The sequence below is a fragment of the Schistocerca nitens genome, chromosome 4 (genome assembly GCF_023898315.1).
Source record: "Schistocerca nitens isolate TAMUIC-IGC-003100 chromosome 4, iqSchNite1.1, whole genome shotgun sequence".
NCBI lineage: Eukaryota > Metazoa > Arthropoda > Insecta > Orthoptera > Acrididae > Schistocerca > Schistocerca nitens.
Window position 1 is genome coordinate 382,090,911 of NC_064617.1, and position 23,746 is coordinate 382,114,656.

General features: G+C 42.1%; 1 protein-coding gene across 4 annotated transcripts in view; it reads right to left on the reverse strand.

The window, feature by feature from the left end:
• LOC126251832 (cyclic GMP-AMP synthase-like receptor) overlaps positions 1-23,746 on the reverse strand; it is a 387,508-nt gene that overhangs the window by 215,531 nt on the left and 148,231 nt on the right. For all 4 annotated transcript variants that reach the window (XM_049952497.1, XM_049952495.1, XM_049952494.1 and 1 more), the window contains exon 5: positions 12,969-13,113. In XM_049952497.1, coding sequence (XP_049808454.1) covers positions 12,969-13,113 — 145 coding nt within the window. The remainder of the gene's footprint in view (positions 1-12,968; positions 13,114-23,746) is intronic.

Below are 23,746 nucleotides of genomic sequence, written 5' to 3' on the forward strand. Positions count from 1 at the left end.
CAGGTTTTGAATATAATACATATCCAGTTAGACCAGTTGGATACCTGGTTGGTCAAAGCAAGGCTCTTGTACATGCTTGCTGACAGTGTAGGCGGTGTGTGCATTGAGATAACAGAATTACTGTAAGCCAGACACCACACAGTGCATGGTCAGTTAACCCATACTTTGTTGCAGCAAGACCATTTCTTGCTGCCTTTGTCATGTATAGAGTGAGCTGTGTAGTAGCCACCAGAAAGATCGCGGGAGGCGCACATTGGCACGGCGCGTCACGGGCGGTAGTTGCCGCAAGTAGAGTCCCGTCCACCAGAGGGCACGCGAGAATTCAGACGCGACCTCTGCCGGCGTAACAACAACTCCAGCAGCACGGGCCGTGCCCTTACAGTCAACATCGGGCATGCCTAGGACACAGTCCCGGTCTACGCTAAGTGAACTGCGACGTAAACGTGAACAGTGTTACTACACAATTGGCGACGAGTAGGGTCGTTCTTTCGCGTGTTGCGTCGTTGTTCCGGTTTCGCAGTTTCTCCACGGCATGGAGGATTTGGTGCGAGTTTTGGTTGTGCAGCAGACGGAACTCATGGCCACCATGAAACAAGTGCTTCCGGCGTTGCTCTCCACGCCGTCTGCTCCGGCGCAGTTCCCTCCTCCCTTTCCCCCGTATGACGAGACGGCGGAGGATTGGGACGCATATGAACATCGCCTTCGGCAGCATTTCCAGGCGTTTCATGTCGCCGATGCGGAGGTATGTCGTGCTCTCTTTTTGTCTTGGATATCTCCCTCGCTGTATCAAGTTTTGCGGCAGCTAGCGCCGTTGCAGGAACCCTCGTCCTTGACTTTTGACGCATTGTGTTCGTTTCTGTCTTCATATTATCGCCGCCGCACGCATGTTGTGGCGGCTAGGGTCGAGTTCTATCAATGCATGAAACAGCCCCATCAGTCTTACCGGGCATGGGCCGCAACCCTGCACGGTCTTAGTCGCAAGTGTCATTTTGTCACGGAGCAGTCGCGAGAGTCGTATGCCCACGTTATGGTACGCGACGCCATTGTTCGTTCGGACCCTGATAGGGAGGTCCGGCAACGGGCCCTGCAGTAAGAAGACCCTTCCCTCGAGGAAGTACTGTCCATCGCTCAATCGTACGAAGTCTCTCACGTGGCAGGTCAACAGCTGGAAGCGTGGTGTGACGTCGCGGAGGTTCAGGGTGGCGCTGCCACGTCCACTGTGTCCGGGGTGGACGACGTGCGAGCGGTACAATCCGGCCGTTACGGCCGCTCCCGCACGGCGCGTAAACAGAATTCCGGCCGCCGGCCCCTGTTGCCGTCCTGTGCGTCGTGCTATATACATCACGATCGGTCAGAGTGCCCCCGGCGTTGGGCCGTTTGTCGCAAATGTACTAAAAAAGGTCACATTGCTAAAGTTTGCCGCTCAGCCTCCAAAGCATCGAAGGATGCAAGTACAGCGGACATGGACGTTGACATTCAGGAAGTTTCATCAGGCCAGGCTCCCGACGCATCGGCCCACAAACTCTTTATCGAGGTGTCGGTTCGGTCGCGCCGGTTACAACTGCAAGTAGATACGGGCGCGGCAGTTTCGTTGTTGAATGCACAAACGTATTCGGACCTTGGATCGCCCCCGTTGGCGCCAGTTTACCGGCGTCTATGCGGTTATGGTAAACAGTTCATTCCCCTACTGGGTCAATTCACTACCGACGTGACTTACAAATCAGTCACTCGGCCTATTACTTTTATTGTTGTCAGTAATGCGAGCTCCGCTAACCTTTTTGGCCTGGATGCCTTTCAGGCTTTCGGTTTTTCTATTGCTGACACCATACAGTTGGTCTCCGAAGATGTTCCCTATCACTCATTGGAATCTTTGATCTCAGACTTTCCAGATATTTTTGAGGAGGGCCTGGGGCGTGTTTCCGATTTTGAAGCTCACTTAACGTTGAAGGCGTCGGCTCGCCCGCGTTTTCTACGCGCGAGACAGATCCCCTTGGCTCTCCGCCCACAGGTGAAGGAAGAGCTAGACCGGCTGACAGCCCTAGGGGTCGTTCTTCCCGTTTCTTCCAGTGAGTGGGCTTCGCCCCTCGTTAATGTCAAGAAGCCCTCGGGAAACTTACGTCTTTGTGGCGATTTCAAGGCCACCCTTAATTCCCAATTGGTGGTGGACACCTATCCTTTGCCTCGTGCTGATGAATTGTTCTCCGCCGTGGCGGGTGGCCAATATTTTTCAAAAATCGATCTGTCGGAGGCTTATCATCAGATACCACTTGATGAGGACTCCAAATGGCTGGTGGTCGTCAACACCCCGTTTGGCCTTTACCAATACCAGCGGTTGGCTTTTGGAATATCCAGTGCCCCGGCGATATTCCAGCGTTATCTTGAGCATGTCACGTCGACAATCCCTCATTGTATTAATTACCTGGATGACATAATTGTCACAGGCCGCAGCACGAAGGAACACTTGCAAAACCTTCGCACCCTCTTTTTCAAATTCAGGTCTGTGGGCTTGCGTTGCAACCTGCATAAATCAACCTTCTTCCAACCGTCCATTGAGTATGTGGGCTACACCATATCTCGGCATGGCATCCAGCCACTAGGAAGTTTGGTCCAAGGTATCGTCAACCTTCCTCGGCCCACTTCGCTGAAAGAGTTACAAGCTTTTTTAGGCAAGATAGCCTATTACCACCGGTTCATTCCCAGGGCTTCCACTATAGCCCACCCCCTGTACTGCCTTCTGCACAAGGGTGTTCCTTTTGATTGGTCGCCTGCATGCGAGCGAGCGTTCACTGCGTTGAAGGGCCTCCTCACTTCAGCCCCTTGTTTGGCTACTTTTGATCCCCGTAAGCAGTTGGTCCTGGCTACAGATGCTTCGCAGTATGGGGTGGGGGCGGTCCTGGCCCATCGCAACGCAGACGGTTCCGAGCAACCACTGGTGTTTACGTCTAAAACGCTTAGTCCCGCGCAGGCCCATTACTCCCAGGTGGAAAAAGAGGCTTTGGCCATTGTCTACGCTGTTACCAAGTTTCACCCTTTCTTGTACGGCACGAAGTTTCAGTTAATCACTGACCATAAGCCGTTAATATCGTTATTTGGCACCACCTCTCAGATTCCGGATAGGGCGGCCCACAGACTACAGCGCTGGGCCTTGTTCCTCTCTAAGTACCATTATGACATTCATTTTCGCCCTACAGGACAGCATGCCAACGCCGACGCTCTTTCCCGTCTTCCGGTGGGCCCGGATCCTACGTTCGATCGAGAGGAGCTTATGTGTTTTCATTTGGATGTGGCATCCCGCCAAGCAGTTGATGGCTTTCCGATCACTAGTTCTAGAGTCGCCAGAGAAACGGCGGCTGACCCAGTTCTCCGGCAAGTAGTTCGCCTAATTCTGCAGGGGTGATCCTCCCGCCCTCCGGGCTGGGCCTCGGACCCTCTTCGAAATTATTTTCTTCTACGAGACTGCCTCTCGGTCTTGGAAGGAGTTCTCCTTCTGGCTACCGATGATACAGCTCCTCGAGTGGTTGTTCCTGCAGGTTTACGAAGGGAGGTCCTCACGTTATTACATGCGGGGCACTGGGGTGTTTCTCGTACTAAAACCTTGGCTCGCAGACATGTGTACTGGCCCGGTATTGACAGAGAAATTGAGCACTTGGTGGCCGCCTGTTCCCAGTGTGTGAGCCAACAAGCATCTCCCAGGGCAGCGTTCTCTTCATGGCCGCCGGCAACCCAAGCATGGGAACGTGTTCACATCGATTTTGCGGGCCCGTTTCTCAATGGCTTTTGGCTCATTGTCATTGATGCTTATTCCCGATTCCCATATGTGGTTCGCTGCTCCTCAACCACTTCAGAAGTTGCAATCCAGGCACTAGCAAAAATCTTTTCTGTGGAAGGTCTGCCAATCACCCTGGTCTCAGACATTGGACCGCAGTTTATTTCGCAGACCTTCCAGGATTTTTGTAGGCGCTTCGGTATTCAGCACGTTTGCTCTCCCCCCTTCCATCCACAATCGAATGGGAAAGCCGAGCGCATGGTGCGCACATTTAAGATGCAGATGAAAAAGTATGTGCACGAATTTCCTGCAGAGGAAGCCTTGACGTTTTTCTTGACGGCATACCGGACCACACCAATGGGCGACCGCAGCCCCGCAGAGCTCCTCCATGGGCGTCAACCTCGGACTCTACTGCACCTCCTCCGGCCTAGGCCTCGCCAGTCTTCACAACACGGAGTACCTGGCTTTCCACTGGGTATGTCTGTCTGGGCCCGTGGGTTTGGTCGCAATCCACGTTGGATACCGGCGGTGGTCCTGCGCCGAAATGGCCGCCGGCTCTATACCTTGCAGGCGGGGGATCGGGTGGTACGTCGTCACCAAAATCAGCTACGTCCACGTTCGGGCACCCACCCTCCGACCTCTCGGACACCGGTTTCCCCATTGCCGGCACCTGTATTGGTTTCGCAGGGGACGTTACCTCCTCTCCCCGCTGTGACTCTGCCGCACTGCGATGGTTCTCAGCCTTGGCAGCCTCCAGTAGCTCCAGCACCGGCATCGCCATCATTAGAGATGCCCCAGCGAGAGCCGGCCCCCCTAGCAGGCTCGGTTTCTCAGGGGGCTAGTTCACCTGTGGTCGTCCCTTCCCCTTCGTCCCCGCCACTGGGTCTTGCCCCTCCTGAGGTGGCACGGGATCCGGAGTTCAACAGCTTGTCACCCGTTCTGTCCCGAGCTCCGGTTGTGGGATGACGGGGGCCTCTTCGTGTGGGGTCACTTCCAGCCGTATTCGAAGGTTCCAGCTCGAGGGTTGGCAGATCCCCTCGACTCCAGCCATCCAATGGATGTGGAGGTCATCGCTCCTGCCCGACGCTCCACGTTCCGACGCAGTGGATCACAGTGGCTTCACCCCCCAAAGGAGGAGGAGTGTAGTAGCCACCAGAAAGATCGCGGGAGGCGCACATTGGCACGGCGCGTCACGGGCGGTAGTTGCCGCAAGTAGAGTCCCGTCCACCAGAGGGCACGCGAGAATTCAGACGCGACCTCTGCCGGCGTAACAACAACAACTCCAGCAGCACGGGCCGTGCCCTTTCAGTCAACATCGGGCATGCCTAGGACACAGTCCCGGTCTACGCTAAGTGAAGTGCGACGTAAACGTGAACAGTGTTACTACAAGCTGTATGCTGCATTGGAGTTCAGAGGAGGAAACCTTACTGCTGTTTTATTGCCTCTTGTCAGTGGAGGCAGCATCAACTGCACCTGCCTACATATGGTAATTCATTTCCCACCAGCAGGTACCAATGCCCTATGCCAGAGTTATATGATTCATCAATATCCACCGAGATGGTGGGCTTGGGAAAGTTTCTGCAAGTCAGGACACAGGAAATAGTACTAATTAAAACTGGAGGGGAAGGTCATGAACTAATGTCAGTGGCCAGACTGCGGCATTGCCAGTATGAACAAGTTATGAAATGCCCATCTAAACCACACAGGGCCTATACACTTTAAGGTTGTAGACTTACATTTCTCAAGGAGCACACCAGGATAAAGGATAATTTATTCTACAATGGTACACATACACACAAACTAATATTGTTTTAGCAATCCATACAGTTCACAGGTGGCCCCTACATAGATATCAGTATTGCCAGTCATCACTCCCTTTGTTACTTCAGTACAGCCAGTCACTTTACAAGTGGAAGCAACACCACTTACCATGCAGTTTTGTATACTAATACGTACAACACACAAAATCAAATTTCAAAACCTGAAACAAACAGCTTTCCAGTGAGTTGTAAATACACAACAACTCATTTAGCACACTTACACATACATCTGTGTGGTTACTAATTGGCAGATCAGGGTGAAATATTACATGTTACCATAGACATAGTTTTACATAATCTGGCAGGGGGAAATGATATACGCATCCACAGCATACCTTAAGCTGTATGTGTCCCATGGGTGGTTCTAAACGACTGACATTACTGGCACCAGACAATTCCAGTGACCTCCTGCCATACATCACATCACCACATTCACAGTCGATACGACTAAGCAGAGCAATGATCCTTTTAAGGACCACCTGTGCAGAAAATTGGGTCCCAGTGTTAAAATGTGCCAAATGAATGCTGAAGGCATTAATAGTGCCAAATGCCAAATCCTACACAAGATCCTAGATGAGAATGAAATTGATTTGGTAGCCCTCCAGGAAACTCATGTTGAAACTGAAGAGCAACTTGTTCTAAGAAATAAAATATCTGGATCTGATTTCCTTGATGTTACATGTGACAAGGTTTATGGTGTAGCAACATACATTTGGAAATATATAGAGAAGGCCTGCACTGTTTCTACCAGCACCATGAACAATATCCATGAAGCCACTGTAAGAATTGGTGAAATAACTGTTGTGAATATCTATAAGACTCTGAGTACCATGTGGCCTGCCCAGTGCTGATGAACTCAGAACTGATGACTACTCTATGGTGTACCTGGGATACTTCAGTAGCCATCATGGACTATGGAAACACAAACACAGCGATGAAACCGGAAACATGTTGGCTGACTAGTGTGAAGAACACAATTTCTACCTTGTTTTTATGCTAAAGATAAGTGTGCATTTCATTCTAATGCCTTTAGAATGGATTACAAGCCTATTTTATGTTTGTGTCCTCCAACAACAATGGCCTGCCATTACCAGTGTCAGCACCATCCACTCCTTCTTGAAACAGGTTACAACCATACCTAACATAATATCATTTCCCAGACCTTGGTGGAACTTTAAAAGAGTTGATTGGTCTGGATTTTCTGAAAATATGGACAAATATGTAGGATGGAACCCACTAATAAGTGAAACCTATAAGAGGTTCACTGGAGCTGTGCTATCCATAGCAAAGAGATGTATCCCAAGAGGCTTCTGCAAGGAATAAGTACATGTATATACAGTACAAATAGTTCTGCAACAACAATGACTGTGGAATAGCTGATAAACTTCTGCATATTATCGACACAGCTCATCGTATGCAGTGTACTGAAACAGGTGAGACCATAGACTTCTGCACCTCAAGCAGAAAGTCCTGGTTCTTTATGAGAAAACTTGGACATGCCAACCCCACAGATCACACAAAGGAGGCTGTTATTCCCAAGCAAGTAGCAAATAACATTGTGGCTGCCTCTAGAACTCCTCAGATTTTACCAGATACAGTTAAGGTCTAAAAGGGATTAAAGGCTCTCAAACTAGCCAGTAAACCTGAGGCAGACTAGTCTAGACCATTCAGCAGTGAGTAAATAACGACAGCTCTCAAAGAAATAAAAGCAGGGAAGGCACCTGGTGTAGATGGCACGTATTCAGAATTCCTAATACAAAGCAGGAAGTATGTAAAATATTTATTAGAAGTATTATTTACAGATATTCTCGAAACTGGCAACATTGATTTGAATAAAACAAAAATCTTAGCTATCTTAAAATCACATAAACCAAATGATAAACCCCAAGGCTACTGACCCATAGAAGAGCACAATATTATGGGGTATCAAGACATTTGTGACAGGACTGAGGAGTTCTTGATAACAGAGTTTTGGATGGAGAGTCATTAACAGATACGGAATAAACTTAAGGCATGCTCCAGGGAAATGTGTTGGGACCCTTGCCATTAATGTCATTTAATTTGATCTGGTAGTCAACATGAGTACTAAACCTCAGACATCTTGGAGATGATACAGATAATTCTAAAGAAGTTGTTGTTGTTGTTGTTGTGGTCTTCAGTCCTGAGACTGGTTTGATGCAGCTCTCCATGCTACTCTATCCTGTGCAAGCTTCTTCATCTCCCAGTACTTACTGCAACCTACATCCTTCTGAATCTGCTTAGTGTATTCATCTCTTGATCTCCCTCTACTATTTTTACCCTCCACACTGCCCTCCAATGCTAAATTTGTGATCCCTTGATGCCTCAGAACATGTCCTACCAACCAGTCCCTTCTTTTCCCCAATTCTATTCAATACCTCCTCATTAGTTATGTGACCTACCCATCTAATCTTCAGCATTCTTCTGTAGCACCACATTTCGAAAGCTTCTATTCTCTTCTTGTCTAAGCTATTTATCATCCATGTTTCACTTCCATACATGGCTACACTCTATACAAATACTTTCAGAACCAACTTCCTGACATTTAAATCTATACTCGATGTTAACAAATTTCTCTTCTTCAGAAACGCTTTTTTTGTCATTGCCAGTCTACATTTTATATCCTCTCTACTTCAACCATCATCAGTTATTTTGCTCCCCAAATAGCAAAACTCCTTTACTACTTTAAGTGTCTCATTTCCTAATCTAATTCCCTCAGCATCACCCGACTTAATTCGACTACATTCCATTATCCTCGTTTTGCTTTTGTTGATGTTCATCTTATACCCTCCTTTCAAGACACTGTCCATTCCGTTCAACTGCTCTTCCAAGTCCTTTGCTGTCTCTGACAGAATTACAATGTCATCAGCAAACCTCAAAGTTTTTATTTCTTCTCCATGAATTTTAATACCCACTCCGAATTTTTCTTTCATTTCCTTTACTGCTTGCTCAATATACAGATTGAATAACATCGGGGAGAGGCTACAACCCTGTCTCACTCCCTTCCCAACCACGGCTTCCCTTTCATAAACCTTGACTCTTATAACTGCCATCTGCTTTCTGTACAAATTGTAAATAGCCTTTTGCTCCCTGTATTTTACCCCTGCCACCTTTAGAATTTGAAAGAGAGTATTCCAGTCAACATTGTCAAAAGTTTCTCTAAGTCTACAAATGCTAGAAATGTAGGTTTGCCTTTCCTTAATCTTTCTTCTAAGATAAGTCGTAGGGTCAGTATTGCCTCATGTGTTCCAACATTTCTACGGAATCCAAACTGATCTTCCCCGAGGTCATCTTCTACCAGTTTTTCCATTCGTTTGTAAAGAATCTGCATTAGTATTTTGCAGCTGTGACTTATAAAACTGGTAGTTCAGTAATTTTCACATCTGTCAACACCTGCTTTCTTTGGGATTGGAATTACTATATTCTTCTTGAAGTCTGAGGGTATTTCGCCTGTCTCATACATCTTGCTCAGCAGACGGTAGAGTTTGGTCAGGACTGGCTTTCCCAAGGCTGTCAGTAGTTCTAATGGAATGTTGTCTACTCCGGGGGAATGTTGTCTACTCCGGGGGCCTTGTTTTGACTCAGGTCTTTCAGTGCTCTGTCAAACTCTTCACCCAGTATCGTATCTCCCATTTCATCTTCATCTACATCCTCTTCCATTTCCATAATATTGTCCTCAAGTACATCAACCTTGTATAGACTCCTTCCACCTTTCTGCTTTCCCTTCTTTGCTTAGAACTGGGTTTCCATCTGAGCTCTTGACATTCATACAAGTGGTTCTCTTTTCTCCAAAGGTCTCTTTAATTTTCCTGTAGGCAGTATCTATCTTACGCCTAGTGAGATAAGCCTCTACATCCTTACATTTGTCCTCTAGCCATCCCTGATTAGCCATTTTGCACTTCCTGTCAATCTAATTTTTGAGACATTTGTATTCCTTTTTGCCTGCTTCATTTACTGCATTTTTATATTTTCTCCTTTCATCAATTAAATTCAATATTTCTTCTGTTACCCAAGGGTTTCTACTAGCCCTTGTCTTTTTACCTACTTGATCCTCTGCTGCCTTCACTACTTCATCCCTCAGAGCTACCCATTCTTCTTCTACTGTATTTATTTCCTCCATTCCTGTGAATTGTTCTCTTATGGCCTCCCTGAAACTCTGTACAACCTCTGGTTTAGTCATTTTATCCTGATCCCATCTCCTTAAATTCCCACCTTTTTGCAGTTTCTTCAGTTTGAATCTACAGTTAATAACCAATAGATTGTGGTCAGAGTCCACATCTGCCCCTGGAAATGTCTTACAATTTAAAACCTGGTTCCTAAATCTCTGTCTTACCATTATATAATCTATCTGATACCTTCTAGTATCTCCAGGCTTCTTCCATGTATACAACCTTCTTTTATGATTCTTAAACCAAGTGTAAGCTATGATTATGAAGTATCATGTGGAGAAAGCTACACAAATATCCAGTTAGATCTTGATAAGGGTTTAAAGTGGTGCAACTTGCCTTAAACATTATGAAATAAAAAACTATGCATTTCACAAAACACTAAACATGTAGTACTACAATATTAATGAGACACAACTGGAATTAGTTAACTCATAAAAATACTTATGCATTAAAATTCACTAAATATAAAACTCATTCACCATGTAGGCCCAATCATATGTAAAGCAGGTGGCGGACCTCAGTTCATTCGCAGGATACTGGGAAGATGCAGTCAGTCTACAGAAGTGGTTGCTTACAAAATATTCATAATACCCACCCTAGAATATTGTTCAAGTATGTAGGAACCATACCAAATAGGACTAACTGTGGTTACTCAGCATATATTAAAAAGTACAGTACAAATGACCACAGATTTCTTTGTGATGGAAAACTTGAGCAGGCAGATAATTGATGACGGATATTAATTATCTCAAAAAAGCATACTTGCAATGTTACAAGAATCAGAATTAAGCGAGGAAGCTTCACATATGTTGCAATGACATACATATCACTCCTGTATAGGACATAGTGTGCAGAGGCACCTTAAGCTGTTATTTTTGAAAATGTTATTGGAGATGTCAGCAATCAAAATATAACCTTTAAAAATAATTACAACAATGCATATCGCAAGTTACTTTTATTGAAAGATAACCAGTTTTGATCATTACATAATTATCATCGGACTTACAGTCATACTGATGAACAATGGCTGTGAGGCGAGTAGGAACCGTTGAACGACCATCGTCAACTGCTATAGCAGTTTAATATTGTCATTGAGTGGAACCTGTTCCATGCACAGTCATTGTCCATCAATATGGCTGTAGATCTGAAAATGATCATGCGATGATTGAAGCCAGTCACCTATCAACAAATGTGCCTTGCAATCCAGACTGTTATAATTATTTTAAAATCTTAAACTGTCATTCTTCCCATGCTCTAAGTGCAACTGGAATGGGATAAACTTCTAATAAGTTGTAAATTGCCAAGTAACCCCTGTCACGTACTTCACAGTAGTTTTCAAAGTATTTAGATTTGTGTAAATACTATTCTAGAATACCAACATCTCAGAAACTTGCACATGCCAGGAAGGTTTCTGGCAATCCTATGCATGGTACCCTTGTCAAACAGTTTCTTAATGTTAAAGACTGGTATCAGTATGATCAGTTAACATGCTGATTATTTCACAGCAAAGATGTCATGTAAGTACTGCCATATAGCAGTCAGTCAGTTTTTGTTTCAGTTGTAATATATTTAGCCAATAGGGTAGAAAACTTTTGAGTCAATATGCTATCTGCAATGCAAACTGGTGAGTCGCCCATCCATATAGGTTGCATATAAAGTGACCCTTTCAAGTGTATTACCTTATGTATATCAACCATTGGGCAGCATGTATGTCTTGATTGGCCATTGGGATCTACAAGAGGATGGACAAAAATATGGAAACATCAAATACACAGCACCGTACCATGCCTAACATGGTTTAGTGCGTGGATAGAACCATGCCACCTTCTCTCCAAAGACCACAAAGGTTCATGATATTAAGGTCTGGTAGCTGTGGTGACCAGGGGAGATGTGAAAGTTCAGGCTCATGCTCACAAGACTAGTCTTGGATGGTGCAAGCTGTGTGGACAGGGATCCTCTCATCTTGGGATAGAACATCACCACTCAGGAACAAACACTGTACTGTGGAATGGATCTGATCAGCTGCAATGCTCACATAAACTTCTGCAGTAATATAACCTTGCAGAGTAACCATGTACCTGTGGAATACCATGATGTGGCTGCCCAAATCATCACCAAAACCCTGCCATGTTTTCTCTTCTGACATACACTCAGCCAGAAGTTGGAGGCTGTGAAACAAGACTCATCTGGCCAAATGACTTTTTTATTGTTCTATAGTCCAGGTTTTATGGCTTCAACGCCACATTTTTCTGTTATGGGTATCTGTGTCACTGATGACTAGTTTTGGAATTCCAGCTCACCCTACAATTCCATTCTTATGGAGCTCCCTTCCTGCCATTTTGGTGCTGATGGAGTTTATGATTGTGACATTCAGTTCTGTAGTGACTTTTGCAGCTGTCATCCTCTTAATTTTCATCACAATCTTCTACAAAGTCCATGTATCATGATCACACAACACACACTTTTGTTCTCACTATGACTTAGTGGATGATGTTTTTCCCCTTTTACTGTATGTGGTATGAATCTCTGATATGATGCCTCTTGAGACATTTAACACTTTGGGTACAATGGTTATGGAAGCACCCACCATATAAGCACTGACAATGCACCAACATTCAAATAACTTAGCTCCTATATAATAAACTGGTGGCTACACAGAAGCCGTGTCATCTAAGGCGCTACAGTCATGGACTGTGCGCCTGGTCCCGGCAGAGGTCCGAGTCTGCCCTCGGGCATGGGTGTGTGTGTTTGTCCTTAGGATAATTTGGGTTAAGTAGTGTGTAAGCTTAGGGACTGATGACCTTAGCAGTTAAGTCCCATAAGATTTCACACACATTTGAACATTTTTGAGCCACACAGAACACTACTGGGGCCATGACTGACACTTGTAACATATTGACAACATTGCATAGGAGCCACCAGAGTCAAATGCAACAGCACAACCTGCAGGTTTGGCTACCACCTGTATTACTGTTGAAACATGCATTTCTCATGGTGTTTCCATATTTTTGTCCAGACTCTTGCATCTTGATTGGTTCGCTCAATCTGCTCCTAGCTCTCAGTAGAATCACTTTTTACAATCATGGTAATGGGAATGATACCTATATCATATTGTCACTTTTCAATCATAACAGAAAATGTATGTAAGCAACTGCACAGCACTAAAACAAAAATCCTTCTGTAGGATGAACATACCTTATACATTTTTTCATCATTAGTATTCTCATATTCATTTATTGCTTTGTAAACAATACTTTGCATCCACTCATTCACTTTACACCTTAGCAAAAAGCCTTCAGTATCAGTCCATTTCTTCACTTGTTTTTTGACTTCTGCCTTTCTGCAAAGATAAGAAAAAATATTATATCAGTAGCTACATATAAAAAAAAATTAATAAAATAATCCACATTCTACAGAAAGCTTTCTTGTCATAGAATACACATGCATATGTCTGGACACCCATGACCCTCCCTCCCTTTTTTTTACACACTAGGAAGCATCCAGTGTGGCACAGTACACAGGTAGGGTAAAAAATCATATGCAATAAGTAGAATATTGAAAACAAGTAATCACATATTTGGGAACTCTAACAATGAATAGAAAATGTGGGTCTCCCAAGAATGAACTCATTGATCATTAGCATTATTATGTAAATGTATATTATTCTCAGGAAAAAAATTATTAACTTCAGAATACTGCCCCAACTCATTAGCTACGATTTTATCCAGGTTTAAGTGAATTTTTGATGTGTCTACTGAATCCTAACCTGAAGATTAATTAGTGTATGTTATGGGATGAATAAGTCATAATATATAACTCATATTTGGGGTTCAATGTCATTTATTTTTACGTTTTAACTGTGTCCCAGCCCAGCAAGAGCATCAACAGAGAAATCAAAGTTTAATATGCATATGTGATGAAACACGATGTTCATAAAGCCCTACTATCAGTTCAAAAATTCATAACTTGGAAACTATTATAGATAGAGCACCATGGTTTGTTGTAAGGCATTTAGCAGTTCTCAACAGTTTTTTCTGTTATGGCAGAATTTCACTTTGACCCACACACATAGCTCACAGAACACTGAGGCAATATTCAATTTTTGGCCATGTGCAAGTCATCACTGCAGCATCAGCAGTTCTTATTGCTACATTGACTGGTAGGGTGTGTCTTTGTGCTGAAGATGATGGAAAGTTGCAGCTCTTCAGTCTGCAGTAACAGTAGCTGTTCATGCATGTCCAGCTAAAGATTTCCTGTTATGGTTTTCTCAGCAAAGAAAAATGAGCATTACATCAACCAGACATTATGCTTTGGCCTATCATGGATGTGTTCACGTGTGTTGTGTCAATTTTCAGAGCTTCCTTTCATTATATTGTGGTGATTCACCTGTCCAGAAATGTGGAATGTTGCTTTATCTGAAAAAAAAAAAAAAAAAAAAAAAAACACTTGCTCAGGTAGTCATTATCAGCATTTATGAAGCCAAGCATGAACAACATGTGGGCAATCATCTCACTCCAATACTTGGACCATTTGCACTTTGTATATGAAAAGATGTAACCACTTATGTAGCGCTATCAACAGTTGATCTTGCTTCCTGCAATTTGTTTGATGCATAATGAACTGACTCCTGGGCACTGTGTTGAAAAGCATCTTTCACTCTGTCAACTTGTGCTTGGGACACAGGAGGATGTCTAATTCAATGAAGGTCTTTCACACTGCCTGTCTCTTTAAAGTTTTGAATCGCCTTTTAAGCTTGTATTTGCTGGTGATGCCCAACCATACTGGCATAGACAATTCCACAGTACTGTTGTCACAGACCTGTATCCTGCATAGCAGATTATAAATTGTACCTTCCCCTAGCCTGTTGCCAATTTGATACACTCCAAATGAAATCTGTAAAAAAAGGACAAAAGAAAAAAAACTGAAAGTTACTGTTTTACAATACACCACAATCCCCTATCTCACATAGTTTTCATGTTATGATTTTTTGAGATAATGGCATGACTTTATGGACATTTTGTACATATTTATGATGACATTATGAAGATGAATTAAATAAGCTTCACATAAGATAATCAAATAATGTAAAGAGTCTAGACCAGCATGTTAATCAATGGTACATTTCACAGTAATTTAGCAGCTGGTTGTTGCTCCACACCAGGTATTCAGATTGCAGAAAATATTGTTCTCCAGTCATACTAAGATTCATTTTTTAACTTCCAACATGTATTTAGTGTTTAAATTATGTATTTACAAAGGTACAATTTTGCAGTTTGCAATGAACTGCATTTTGCATTCTTCTAGGAGTAGTTTTTTAGAGAAACTCTTTTCTGACAAATCCATATTGTGTCTGTCTGTGGCTGTTTTTTAGTTACAGTAAATAAAATTCTTCCTCTCCCACTATCCTATATGGACGATGAATCTGTGTAGAATGGTAAGCATGACATAATGTATCTTCCTTATACCTGAACATCGGTAGCACTCCTGACACAGGACCTTCTGATGAAGGTGGAATATTGTTCACTGGTTTTTGACAGTCACACTTCACATACTGTTCCAGCTACTGTTACAAATTACAATGTAAAGTGATACTACAAGCACACTTACTTGTAACTATATTGAAATAACATTCAGTTGCAATCAACTGTTCCATGTCCATTCAATAAACAATGCTTTGTTGTGCATAGTTATCAATTAGTGCAGCTAATAAGGCCATATAATTTGGTCTCTGAAAACTTTCTCACAGTTTCTTGACAAATAATTCACTCTATGGAGACTAGAAACTTGCTCATCAAAGTGGGAAGGTTGTGTGCACCTGGGTTACTTATAACTATGTCACACCTACAGCTACATGGAAGGAGGGTCTGTGGAAAGACTAGACAAACATATTGTTCCTGAAGAGAAGCAGCAGCATTTTCAGTAGTTGCAGGAGCACCAGTCTGAATGATTGACTGATCTGGCCTTGTAACATTGGCCACCATTGCCTTGCTACATTGCAAGATGATACTGCAGACATTATATTATCTAAGGACATGCAGTTCTACTGTACAGTATGTATGAATGAATTATGATGGCATCCCCTCCAGAGTTAAATTAGTAGCCTATTCTGTGGTCATAAACTACTCTGGAGGGTGATGTCAGGAGAAACAGAACTAAATTATGGAAAACCTAAGATGGAATGTACCAGTATTATGAAAAGGATAGTTGTTACTCACCATATAGCAGATATGCTGAGTCACAGACAGGCACAAGAAAAAGACTGTTGGAAATTGAGCTTTTGGCCTAAGTCTTTTGTTGAAAATAGACAACATACACACACTCATTTAAACGCAACTCATACACACACGCACCATCTCTGGCAGCTGAAGCCAGACTGTGAACAGCTATGCATGATGGGAGAGGTGACCAGGTGGTGGGAGTAAGGAAGAGGCTGGGGCAAGTAGGGGGAGAGATAGCAGGATAGAGGTGAAGGATGATAAAGTGTTGCTTATGGGAGCCTGCAGCTAGACGGATAAGAACAATGACTAAGGAATGTTGAGGCCAGGAGGGTTACAGCTGTGAAGCAGTCACTGAAATGAAGGTATGCTCAGCAGCAGGGTGGTCCAGCTGTTTCTAGGCCACAATTTGTCGGTGGTCATTCATGTGGACAGACAGCTTGTTGGTAGAATACAGCAGAGAAGTTGCAGCTTAGCTTGTAGATCACGTGACTGGTTTTACAGGTAGCCCTACCTTTGATGGGATAGGTGATGTTTGTGACTGGACTGGAGTAGATAGTAGTGGGAGGATGTAGGGGACAGGTCTTGCATCTAGGTCTATTACAGGGATATGAGCCATGATACAAAGTGTTGGAATGGAATAGGATATTGAGTAGGTTTGCTCCCACAAGCAGCACTTTACTGTCCCCCACTCCTACCCTGCTATCCCTCCCCTCCCCGTCCAAGAATGTTCCTTACCTCCACCAGCTGGTTGCCTCTCACATCACAGGCTGCTGCTTGCAGCCCGGCTTCATCTGCCAGATACTGTGGTCATCTGTGTGTGAGTTGTGTGTGCATGAGTGTATGTGTATGCTGTCCATCTTCAAAAAATGCCTTGTTGGTCGTAAGCTCACTTTGCAACAGTCTTTTTGTTGTGCCTATCTGCAACTCAGCATCTCTGCTATATGGTGAGTAGCAACTATCCTTTTCATAACATGGAGAAACAAAACTGATGTTCTACAGGTCACAGCCTGGAATGTTAAATCCCTTAATGCACTAGGCAGTTTACAGAAATTAAAAAGAGAGATGGATAGGTTGAAGTTAGACATAGTGGGAATTAGCAAAGTGAAGTGAGTACTTAGTTACCAACATAAAATCAAATGTGCATAATGCAGGAGTAGGACTAATAATAAATAAGAAAAGAGGAATGATCTACTATTAACAGCAAGGTGAATGCATAACCACAGTCAAGATAGACACAAGGCCAACACCCACCACAGTAGCAAAACTTTATATGCTTATTATCTCTGAAGATGATAAAGATATTGAAAGAAGATATGAGATAAAAGAAATTAATCAGGTATGGTACTTAATGGAAACAAAAATTGAATTATGTTGAGGGACTTAAATTCAGCAGTTGGAAAAGGAAGAGAGGGGAAGCTAGTATGAGAACATGGACTGGGGAAAAGGAATGAAGAAGAAAGTTGCCAGGTTGAATTTTACACATATTATAATTTAATGTTGCTAATATTTGGTATACAGAACACAAAAGAAGAATATATAGGTAGAAGACATCTACAGATACTGGAAGGTTTCAGATAGATTATATAATGGTGAGACAGAGATTTCAAACCAAAACTTTAAACTGTAAAATATTTCAAGTATCAGATGTGGAATTTGATCAAATTTGACTGGTTGTTAGCTGCTAATTAAAACTGAAAAAAATAGAGAGATGTGAGAAATTGACACGGTGGAAACTGGATAAGTTGAAAGAACCAGAACTTGTTGAAATTTTCAGGGAGCATTAGGCAACTATCGACTGAAACACAGGAAAGTAAAACAATAGAAGATGACTGGGTAGCTTTGAGAGATGGTATAGTAAAGCCAGCACAGAAACAACTAGACAAAGAGGTGTGATATTGTAGGTATCCTTGGATAACACAAGAGAGATTAAATATGACTGGGAAAAAGAGAAAATATAAAAATACAGAAAGTGAAGTAGACAAAAGGGAATATGGTTATCTAAAAAATAAGACTGTCAGGAAGTGCAAAATGGCAAATCAGAAATGTCTAGAGGAGAAATGCAAAGCTGTATGAGCATGCACAGCTATTAGAAAAATGTATACCACCTGTAGGAAAATTAGAGAAGCCTTTAGGGAAAAAAAAACAGGTGTATGAATATTGTGATGTTACATACAGCTCCAGAGGAATTATGTGTGTTCCTACATATCCGTAGTAATGAACGACATTCATGAATGAAAACCCTAAAACAATTAATCATAGAAGAGAGCACAATCAAGGTGTGGATTTGTTGTATCAATTTGATGTGCAGAAACATGGCAAGGGATGATGTTGTCTTCAAGATAGGGCAGCAACTGCAGCAACTTTCGAAGATGGAGTACCTATGAGGACATGGATACAGAAGCTTCTAGCATTGCTAGCCTACTTTGGAGAATTTCAAAATCCTCAGAGATTATATACAACTCTGAAGAGAGTTATAATGTTTACTCAAGAAAATGAAATTTTAATGAAATGTCATTCAGACTAATTCATTCTTTGGATAGTCTTGTATGCAGAATTTTTAGCAGGACATTCTGATTTAATAGAAGTTTGATGTTATCTAGTTGATGTCATTTAACTGGACAATAAGGAAAGTATATATATGGAAGATGTTCATACATTATTTAAGAAATGCAGAATCTGCAGTATTACATTTTCTTACAGCAATAATCAAGTAAAGAAAAGGCACAGTCCTTCATCAATGCATTCAAGGCAATGGCCAAGCCAATAAGAGGTAAAGAAGAACAATATGAAATCTACATTTAATAAATCACATTCAACCTAATTTGAAGCCTACATTTGTGGTGCCCTAGGGGAGAGTTAGTTTTTGCTGGAAGTACTACAGGAAAGTGAATAGTGGTAAGTTTGTTTATTAAATAGAATTATCTGACATGAACAAATCAGTTTTTGAAAAATGTTCATAATGTGTTACCCACATGTTGGTCAACAAGGAAAAAGTGTCATTTACAAATCAGCTGAGTTTTGTGAGTCAATATCAGAATCTGAGTGCAGGTTCCTGACAGAACTTTGGCCTAAGGATACACAACAAACCATATAGACAGATTTCTGGGAAGGGGAAACATACAACCCTCAGATGGGCAGGCTCAAGGCCTTTTTTCAACAGCAGGTTAATAAAATTGCCATGACAACAAACAGCACACTAAAATGATTATATTGCATCTTGAGAATAAGTTGCCTAACCAGCACAGCAAATGATGGTTTCAGCATGTAGGATCACTATTTGAGTGATATTAATTTTCTGGGAAGAGTTCAAAGAATTTACACCATTGAGGAGCCAAGTAACTATGGTAGATTTAACAGGCTGGATGATAGGGGTCAATCTTGAGTAAAGTGAATGGTAATGAATAACACCAATAGTAGACGGAGGGTGCAAAACAGGTGGGACAACAATCTCAGTAGAAGGCAGTCACAGAATAAAGATAGGAAAGTTGGGCCCTCAAATAGAAGTGAGGAGCCTTAAGAGAGTAGGTCTGGCAAACAGGGATTAGGTTCTGCTGGTGCTTGGGCAGGAGCATGCAAGACTGGAGAGAGCGTAATAAGAAAATGGAAACTGGGAAGACCATGTGATGGTGGTGGGGATGTGTGGGGTAGGGGTGGGGGGAAGGGTGGTAGGTGGGTAGGATACAAATTAGAAAGGGTGTAGAAATCAATCAAAGAGTTCTGTTAGTGTCAAAAGGGAAGGAGAAAGTAGGGTTATTAAAAATAAAAATAACCAGGTAGTATGTAAAATAAGGGAAAAGTCAACCACTATCTGTAGCAGATCAATGTGTGGAGCACAGAAACATATAACAGAAAACAGCATTCACTCTAGCTTTCAAGCATTAGCCCTTTTTCTAGTACAAAAAATGTAATAGAAAAAAAAAAAGGATTCACTTCAGATTCTAGCAATGGTTCACACATTCACACGCACAACCATAGTCTATGTGTTTTTTTTGTGTGAATGTGTGTACAATTGCTAGAAAAAGTACTTGAAAGCTAGAATGAATGCTGTTTTTATGTTCGTTGGACAGATTGGGAAATCTGTGCACAGTACATAAAAGTGCAGAAGAAGCTAAACCAAAGGCAGTCAACTGTGGTAAGAGGTGGCAGACTAGTACTGAGTCATTAGAGGAAGAGCACTCCTCAGTGGATGAAGTAAAAGAGTACCTCCTGATCATTCAAGCTGAAATAGTAAGTATTTTCATGAAAGCATTTTCTGATAGGTCAGGGTTGGTGAAATAGTGTAAATGTAATTTAGAGGTAAAGGAACATATTCCCCCACCTTTCTTTAAAAAAACACAAAAAACAAAAAAATAAAAAAATAAAAACTCCATTTCATACCTGGTTTGGGCCAGGAGGAGGCATGTAAATAAATCCAAATAATGGCAGACTGGGGTGAGTGGGATAGGTGTGAGGATCACTGAGTGGTGTCAAAGAATGTATAACTTTTTGGTAGTTGTGGAGAAGAAAGAGTGAAGTGTGTGAATAGTTACTAATGCACACAGACTGAATGAAATTATGGCACAGCGGAATGATCAGGCAATATGGAGGAGATGCTACTGAAGTTCCATGGTAACAAATACTTAATATTGTTTGGCATTACTTGGAGGTACTGGAATATAAATCTTGCAGAAGAGTCAAGAAAATACACTTCTTTCCTCCATAAAGGAAAATTCCAGATGGTCCCCTTTAGGTTAGGTGTGGTAGTATGTGTTTTTGTTTGGATAATGGATGAAGTGCTGGATAGGACTTTGTTGAGTGGGATAGATATTTATGTGGATGATATTTCAATTTCAAGCCCAAGCTGGGCTTGATGTACTATCTTCTTATCTGCTTTGGATGGGGGGGGGGGGGGGGAGTGGGTTGAAGGTAAAGTTACTAAAGTCACAATTTGTCAAGAAGGAAGGGGGTAATGCCTTATTGTCAAAAGTTCAATCATATAGGGCATCAATTGAAATTTGTGACTGGACTGAGGACTTTTTGGTAGGGAGGACACAGCATGTTATCTAGGATGAATAGTAATTGTCAGATGTACAAGTAACTTCAGGTATGCCCCAGGGAAATGTTTTGAGACCCTTGCTGTTCATGTTTTATGTTAATGACCTTGTGGACAATATTATTAATAGCCTCAAATTTTTGCAGATAATGAACTTATCTATAATGAAGTACTGTGTGAAAGAAGCTCCATAAATATTGTCAGATCTTGATAAGATTTAAAAATGGCACAAAGACTGGCAATATGGTTTAAACATTCAGGTATGTAAAATTGTGTGCTTCACTAAATGAAAAAAAAAAAAAAAAACATAGTATAGAATGACTATAACATCAATGAGTCATGTTTGGAATTGGCAGATTCATACAAGTACCTGGGTGTAACACTTTGTAAGGATATGAAATGGAATGATCACATAGGTTCTCTCAGTTGCTAGTATAGCAGGTGGTAGACTTCGGTTTATTGGTACAATACTGGAGAAGTGCAATCAATCTACAAAGGAGATTGCTTACAAATCACTTGTGTGACCTGTTCTAGAATATTACTCCTTCATCTTTAATTTACATTCAAACTCTTCACCAGAAAAAGCCATTTTATTTCAACACAGAACCAGTCTTAAGTCTTTTTATTGTTGGTCAATTCTTGTATAGCTCTCACTTTCTCCATGATCATTTCCTTCTGGCCACCCAAGACTGCTGTGTGGGACCTGTACCACATTGGACTAACAGGGGATATTTAACATATACAGAGAGGGGTTGCATGAATGGTCACAGGTTTGTTTGACTTTTTGGAATGCTACAATGATACCCAAGAAACTGAAATGGCAAACTCTTGAAGATAGAGGTAAACTAACTTGAGAAAGCCTACTAACAAAGTTTCAAGGACCATGATAACTTTAGGAATATACTACAACTCTGTATGTACCATTCACATAGGGATCATAAGGACAAAAGTAGAATAATTGCAGCAGTACAGAGACATTCAGGCAATCATTCTTCCCACTCTCCATGTGTGAATGAAATGGGAAGAAACCCTAATAACTGGTACAATGGGATGTACTCTCTGTCATGCACTTTGCTGTGGTTTGCAGATTATGGATGCAGAGGTAGATGGAGTGGCATATCCTGAGAAGCTGGAGGCTATAGAAGAATTTATGGCACCCATAAACAGAAAGAAATTGAAAGCAATGTTGAGCTTGTTTGGTTTTTAACACAAATTTGTGAGTTGGCACTTGTACAGTGGTCTGAGTCTAATGCACCTACTAAAGAGGAATGTCAGTTGAGAGTGGACTGAGTGATGTAAACAAGTGCTTAGAAGTCTGAAAGGCAAACTGCTCCATGGCAAAACACTATACCAACCTGATTTTCACATCTTATTTTGTTTCACTACTGATGGATGTGTTTATGGGCTGGGGTGGAAGTGTTAAAGAACGTACCCACACTATGTGAGCCATTTGAATACTCCCTTCCAACACTAGTTTCTCTGAAATATGTAGGTGAGAACTGTGTCTCCAGCATATACTGTGCTCTTGCTATTCTCCTGGCCTAAACCTCTGCTAAACTGCTTCCCACAGCCTCCCTCTTTTTCCCTTTCCTCTTCCGTTCCCACCACTCCTCCCCTATACAGATCTTGTATTGCTTTTCACTCCCACTCACACCCACCTCACCCCTCACCCCCCCCCCCCCCCCCCATGGGCATTCTCACTCCCTCATTCATCTCCCCCTCTCCCTCCCCTTCTCTGCCACCCTCCTTTTCCACTACTCTCCCTTTCTTGTGCCCCCTTTCTCTTTCTATCTCTTATATGCTCTATCCTCTGAACCGCTTTTCTCTTGTTGTGAAGTTGCTGATTCATCTGTCTACAGGCCTGCCCAAAAGTCCTGCTAACCCCTCCATGTCTCATGGATCCACCCACTATCCACTTCCATCTAGCCAGGCAACAGCCATCAATAAACAGTAATCAACAGTCAGTCTTGCTGCAGCCAAAAATGTGAGTTTTTGGGTGTCAGTACTATGATGTGTGTGAATGTGAATGAGTATACTTGTGCTAGAGAAAGCGCAAGGGCCCAAAAGCTAGTGTAAACACTGCATAGTATTGACTGTTTCTATGCAACACATGTCAGTCAACCTTAGGTGAGTAATTGCTTTTCTTTCTTATGTAAAAGTTAACTTCTAATTTTGATACAGTCAGTTCAAAAGAAAAATCTAGTTAAACAATAATTTTCTCAGAAATTTCCAAGTCTTATGTTCAAAGAACTGTCTGAAATTCATGAACTATTCAATAATGTACAATATCAAATATGACAAGTTGTAAGAAACATGTGAGACAGCAAGCTCTGAATTTCTCTCAGCTCTTCATTTGGATGTTAAAACAGTATTTTAGAACTTTAGAGAGGTGTCGTCAGGCTATGATACAAACTTAGTTAATTGCTATAATCTCTTTATGTTAACTAATGTACATATTTCCTGCTTTATTTCTCAACACAATTGTGATCCCCACTTCCTTCTCACTGCTGTAGATTCAATCATTTTGAAGTTAGCCTAACTTCTCCAATGGTATTAAAAGGAAAAAATATAAATGTCTCAAAGCAAAAATTTCATTTGGTTGTTAATATACCATGTAAAATATTAAGAGCTGTTTTTCATGATGGAAGTATTTAATGTGGTATATGCATTTTTCTCTAAATTAACTAATTTATATCATAGCTAAACAACACTATAAGAGTAAA